The following is a 6,597-nucleotide window of genomic DNA, read 5'->3' on the forward strand; positions in this document are numbered from 1 at the left end:
TGTTTTAAACTCTCAGAGGCCATTTGCAAAGATATAGATTCTGTGATAGCAAGGTTCTGGTAGAATGGGGATGATTCAAAACGTAAGGTTCATTGGAAGAGTTGGAAGTCGTTGTGTCTTTCTAAATTCTCTGGAGGTTTGGGATTTAGAGATACTAGTTGCTTTAATTTAGCATTGATGGCAAAACAAGGGTGGAGACTACAAATGCAGCAGCCAACTCTTGCTTTTAAAATTCTTAAAGCAAGATATTTTCCAAGGGTTAATTTTATGGATGCCCTTGTTGGGTCTAACCCCAATTACCTATGGAGAAGCATCAGAGAAAGTCAACAAATTCTTAAAAAAGGCTTAGTATGGAGAGTTGGCAATGGCAATGATATTCGGGTTTTGGAGGACTCTTGGATCCCATATGAAACGCCTCGGGCTGCAATGGCATATGAGGAAAATGTAAGTAACTCAATGATGGTGTCTGAACTTATAGATGCAGGAGGTGGGAAGTGGGATGAAGCAAAAGTTATGCAGTGTTTTCCTCCTTATGAGAGTAATTTAATTTTGTCTATCCCTCTCAATGTGAGGCTTCCTGTTGATAGACAGGTGTGGGCTGTTTGTAAGCATGGAAAATATACGGTTAAGTCTGGTTATCACTTGATTTCGTCTCTCTTGGATGAATCTCAATCTGCCTGTTCGTCCAGCTCTCTTGATGGATTTTGGAAGGAAATTTGGAAGCTCTCAATTCCGCGAAAAATTATCTTCTTTCTGTGGAAAGCATTAAAAGGTACTCTTCCAACCAAGAAAGCATTATGCTAGAGGAAAATTAATGTGGACAGTACTTGTGTTTTCTGCCGGGAGGATGAAGAAACTGATTTTCATATTTTATGCTGCTGTCAATTTGCGAGAGCAACGTGGTTATCTTCAAAATGGGGTTTTAGGGACATAGGAGCTCATTCTACCTCTGTTTTTGATTGGATTTTCCAGGTAAGTAATAATCTTGGCCCTGAAGATGTTGGAGAAATTGCTTGCATTTTGTGGGCTATTTGGAAAGCAAGAAATTTAAGGATCTTCGGCAACCAGATTTTGAATCCTGTTCAGGCACTTGAGTTGGGTCTTGACATGAAAAATCAATATCTGATGGCTATGGAGGTTAGTGCTGCAGAGATTCGAATAGTGGAGAGAGAAAATAGAGGCTTTCGTTCAAGTGGACTGACCCTACATTCAGATGCAGCAGTGGACCATGTCGATGGATCTTTGAGAGTAGGTGCTGGATTTATTATAAGAAGACCGAATGGTGATTTTCTTTGCGCTGCTGGAAAGAAAATATAGTATTGTGCAAGTGTGGAGGAAGCTGAGTTGAGGGCTTTGGTTTGGGCGTTGAGTTTTTGTGTTAAAAAACAAATTACGATTGCTGATATTTATCTGGACAGCCAAGTAGTTACGGGATGAATTAAAAAGCAATAATTTTCTGGAGCTTTGGGACATCTTATTGAGGATTGTGCAATTTTAATGGAAAGGATAAATTGTCAAGCCATTGATTTCTGCCCAAGAGAGTCAAACAGGACAGCACATTCAATTGCCCAGATTGGTAAAAAGAATGATGGATGAGATGATAGAATGGAAGAACTCTTTACACCTACCAGTGTTGATTCAAGAAGCTGTTGATATTGATAGAGATCTTTTTATAAGATATGAAGGGCAATTTGAATTTGATTATGAGATTATCCTATCCCATGGTTGATGAGTACTCTTTTTTCTTTATTTTTGATTTGTCCCTCTGGGTTTACTAAGATAAGGTTTTTAACGAGGCTCAATTCCATGGGGTGAATAACAATTGGGTTGGGATGTCTGTTTTCTTTGATCGAATATTGTTAGTGTGTATATTTTTTTGTCAATCAATTTTAATGAAATGAATTTTCAATCCAAAAAAAAAAATTTAGAGTCTTGTTTTTCTAAAGTGTTTTCTTAAAATCAAAATAAACTCCAATTAATATTTCCCAAATAGGAGAATGTTAAAATTTTTTTTTTGTGGGCTATTATTAATTGATAATTTTGGTTTAATAAAATAAACTAATAATTAAGTCAAAGTGTGAAAGACTATTTAATATTAAAGTAATCAGTTAATGATGGACTTTGCATGTATCAATGTGATTTGGCGATTGTGTAGGTTTTAACTTAATAAATCTTTAATGGGAGGCTTCCAAGGTTTATATATATTTCTCTTTCCTTTCAAGTACAGCATCTATTCATTGTGAATCGTCATAAATAAAAGAGAATAGCGGAGAGAAAGTCTTATCCTCAATTAGACCTCAACGACTAAATAAATTTGTTATTCCGTTACGAGTAATGATTACTTCAATGACCCAAATAGATATGTAGTAATAGTAAATAATTTAGTGTTTTAATCTTTATACATGAATTCAGGATTTAAATTAAAGATTTATCAACTCAGTATTGGTTCTAAACTTTTCACCTTGACATGTTGTTTAACCATAAGCAATAGTTAAATATGTGAAGGATCCGATAGATGGCGCAAACCTCACTTGATATTTCAGGTGATTTTGGATATCAAATTGATTAATTCATAATGCTTTTCTATTTTACTTAAGAAAGAAAAGAAGATAAATCGTAAAGAAACGAACATGTGCCTGATCATTTTATGAAAACGACAGCTAGTGTGTCGTGGTGGTTTGATTTCTAAATTCAACCTAAGGCAAATGTTAAGGGAGGAGTTGCGGTTGCTTATGATATACTTGCTCTAAAATATTATTCTTTGAAATTCCTGCAATTGTCTGTTTCTGACTGCGGAAAAATAACAAATGGGAAGTGGTTCTTCAGTTTCCTTTCCTTATATTATAGTAGTTTCTTTATTTGTTGATGCTAGGTTTTGGCAGCTGTCGTATTGGGTTCTCACTAACTGATTTATGTCGCAGAATCAGTGGCAAATTGTTTGCCCGATTCATTCAGAATCAATATAGAAATGCAGGAAAAGGAAAGAAAACATTATATTCATTGCAGAATCAGGGCAACTAAGATGGCATTGGAAACGACATGTTGTGGAAGGACTAACCATCGGACGACAAAGTATCAAGTAAATTAACCTTGTGGAGATTCGACCGAGGGCTCTTAAGTTTAGGTTTTGAAAGGAATGTGAACTTAGGGGCCAAATCTAAATTGAAGTATAAAAGCAAAAAGTGTCTGCCCAGCCCCGCCTCCGCCATATGATCCCCCCCTTACTCAAAACAGGGAGGCTGGGATGTTATCATGGACGAGTGTTATTTTCAACTTTTTCCTGTTTTCTCGTATAATCAAGTACGATTATTAAGGGTTCATGCGTGTTAATTTAGAACTCGCACGGCAAAAAAAAGTTTCGTCATCTGATTAGACTTTTGACACCCCCATTCACTACTCCAAGACCCGTTTGCTACAAGCAAGATTTGTCAATTGGCCAGCTTGCCTCAATTGCCTGTCCAACCTTTGTTTTTTCTTTTGTAATTTTTTCTGGCCAAGAATTTGCTGTCCAACAAGCATAGGGCTAAAAATTAATTTGTTGACTCCCAGGGTGAGGTTAGGAAGAACTGAATGTCCTTTTATAGCTGTTTACATGATATCTAAACGTAAATTTGGATTTGATTTCGGATAAAAACACTTAAATTTCCCACAATTAATTGAGGGAAACGCAAGCTTCATATTATAATGACGACAGCTAATACGTCGTGGTCGTTTCATTTCAAAATCGAGCAATTGGTGGTGGAGCAGTGTCCTTGCGTCGTTTCCCATGTACAAGCTGATCACATGAATTCTCCGAAATGAATTTGTCTCTATCTGATTAGAAAATTAAATGAAATAAAATAGTAATGGGGAAAGAGGGTTCGGTTATGGGGGTTGAAAAACAAGCTTAGATTCTTCCTTTACATTTTATAACAATTTGTTTATAACAAACTGGTATTGTTCCGTTGGGTTTCTTACAAACAGCTAAGAGAAAGTGGACGATTAGAGAAAGCATTGTGTTGCAGCACCAGTGGCAAATTGCTTGCTGATGTCTTCGTTATTTAGAAATGCTAATGATACTCCACGGAATCTATTTTTAATTTTATTAATTTCGGATAAATTTCATTGACAAGTGCTTGTTTGTGTCTATCGGAAAAGGCAGACGTTAATAGAAATAAATAATGCAAATTGTGCTAATTACAAGTTTTCTTCTTTCCCTTTTTCTCCTTGTTCTGCAAAATTCCTTTCCTACTGAAATCTTGCACAGCTCTCTTCCCCGCTTCCCCCCCAACACCACTTCTTATGATATAAATCGTAGAGTGATTTTTTAAAAGAGAAATTGAACCTTTTGCAACTCAAAATTGTGAAATCCAATGCCAATGAGGCATTATTCCACAGATCTACTAGTTTATAGAACACTGTTAGTAGAAGTAGCATATTTTAACCGCTGTTTACTTAGATATTGTAAAACCCAATGTGAAAGTTGGATTTCAACGGATCTAGTAGCTTTCATTCAACTTTGTAATCCACATAAAATATCTCATTGGCCTTGTTTTTTTAATCTGAATCCCCCCAAATGGAATTCTTTTGGGTTTTTGCAAGCCTAGTCCACAATCCTTAAACAATATAAAGTCGGCCATAAAGCGGAAAGCACTCGAAATCTTGCCCCCATAGTTTTAGAATGCAATAATTGAGGCAGATAACATAAAGGTGAAGTTTTTACATTTTCCATCATTTTCAAGTTTCAACTTTACAAAAAAAAACCAAAATCAGATAAGATGAACTATGGAACAAGATTCAACAGCCCTCTAATCAGCCCCCCAAGAAAAGTCGGACAGCTCCGAGATTCAAATGAAATCAAGAAAACAACAAGAATGAAATGGAATAAAAAAATTGCAAGGAACAGCCCCTGCCCCCTGCCTCATGGCAAGAATTTTACCTAGGAGCAGCCGTTTCACATGAACTTAGAAGTTGCTCCAAGTAGTCGGCCCCCAAATCCTCCAACACCACCAAATTTTGCTGTTGCCTTGCGGCCTCGTTTTGTTTGCTTTTCTTGTTCTTTGACCTTTTCCTAAGGGAGTGCCTCTTCTTCAGAGCCACAACAGGAGAGCAACCATCCTCGCATCGATACTTGATGTCCTGAAGCGATTCCCGGACGACTTCTATTGGGAAATTGAGAGTAGCCAATGACCCTCTCATTGAAAATGCTGCTTGGTCATAAGCTAAAGCAGCTGCTTCAGCGCTGTCAAATGTTCCTAGCCAAACCCTGACACCATTTCTGGTTGAATCTCTAATCTCAGCTGCATATTTTCCCCATGGCCTCTTCCTGACCCCTCGATAAGTTTTGTCTTTCTTGGGCTCCTCCTGTTTAGCGTCTGAAGTAACTTCTTCCTCCTTTAGCCCATCGGTGGAGTTGGACTCTGAGGATTCTTTAGGCCCTTGAGCCAACAAATCCATCCAAAGCATTTCTTCAGAGTCGTTGAAGTTGAAAGCAATGGAATTGTGGTGGAGAAGGAGGTCATCCCAGCAAGAAAAGGGCTCTGGCGAGCCAGACGATGATTCGGGGGAGAATTCTGGAGTCGAGTATTGAAAGAAACAGGAATCCATATCTGGTGTGAGATTATTCATAGCTGTATGGGTATGCTTTAGATTTTGCCCAGCGTGTTCTTTTCTTCTCTCAGTGCCCACTGACAACTCTGTTTTGGTCTAACAGCATTTCAAGTACCTAAACCCTCTATATACCAGAATTGAAGGGCAGATTTGATCGAGAAAATATTTTTAAACCACACATTAAAATATTCATATTACAAGAGCAATTACGCACGTTAGTCAAATGACGCACGGCGGCGGGGTTGGACCCAAAATTACATAACATCTGATGTATATTGCTTTGTCACCATACTGAACTTCGGCTTCTTTCCTTTTTTTGGCTCACGTGGCAGCCACTTGTCACTTTAATTGGCAGCGAATTTTCTTCCTCTTTATTAGGACGAGCTTTGAACATAGAATACAGTTGGAGACCACCTATTCGAAATTTCTAGTTAATGAATTAAACCAAAGAGAATTTTTTGTTTTAGAAATATAAAAGAGATATTATTTATACAAGACTCGCCATTGATCTCATATACATTCAAATATTACATCAACTTACTAATAGAGTATTAGTTAAACTTCATTTAATATAAATATTTAAATATTTGACTCATTAATTGATGTATAATTTTTTTTAAAAAAAAAGTGAGGTACGTATTTCTTTTTTTTTTAATTTAAAAAATAAAAAACTCCACTTGATATAAGATCAAATGATTTTTTATTTTTAAATACCAAATATTCTTATTTTTTATATTTCAAATTGGGTTTTCAGTTTTTTATTTTTAAAAAATTAAAAATATTGTATATCAATATTATAACAGAATTTGAATTTATAATTTGAAATACATAAAAAATCAAAGTTTTTGTGAAAATATTCATAAAAATCAAAGTTTTTGTGAAAATATTCATAAAAATCAAAGAAAAATAAAAATTAAGACAAATTGAGTATTTACTATCTTAAAATATTTTAAATGGACGGTAATCAAAACTTAAAATTCAAATTCTTTTGCGAATTTATATTATGTA

General features: G+C 35.8%; 1 protein-coding gene across 1 annotated transcript; it reads right to left on the reverse strand.

The window, feature by feature from the left end:
• Positions 1–4,679: 4,679 nt before the first annotated feature.
• On the reverse strand, positions 4,680–5,701 carry LOC18613155 (ethylene-response factor C3-like). Its single transcript, XM_018115406.2, has one exon. It carries the CDS (start codon positions 5,605–5,607, stop codon positions 4,915–4,917), a length of 693 nt encoding a protein of 230 aa, XP_017970895.2. The 5' UTR covers positions 5,608–5,701; the 3' UTR covers positions 4,680–4,914.
• Positions 5,702–6,597: the final 896 nt, after the last annotated feature.

Source organism: Theobroma cacao, chromosome 1, assembly GCF_053813885.1.
Source record: "Theobroma cacao isolate CCN51 chromosome 1, ASM5381388v1, whole genome shotgun sequence".
Classification (NCBI taxonomy): Eukaryota; Viridiplantae; Streptophyta; class Magnoliopsida; order Malvales; family Malvaceae; genus Theobroma; species Theobroma cacao.

Excerpts from the sequence above, each read along its gene's own strand:
- LOC18613155 (XM_018115406.2), bottom strand. The coding sequence starts at position 5,607 with ATGAATAATCTCACACCAGATATGGATTCCTGTTTCTTTCAATACTCG.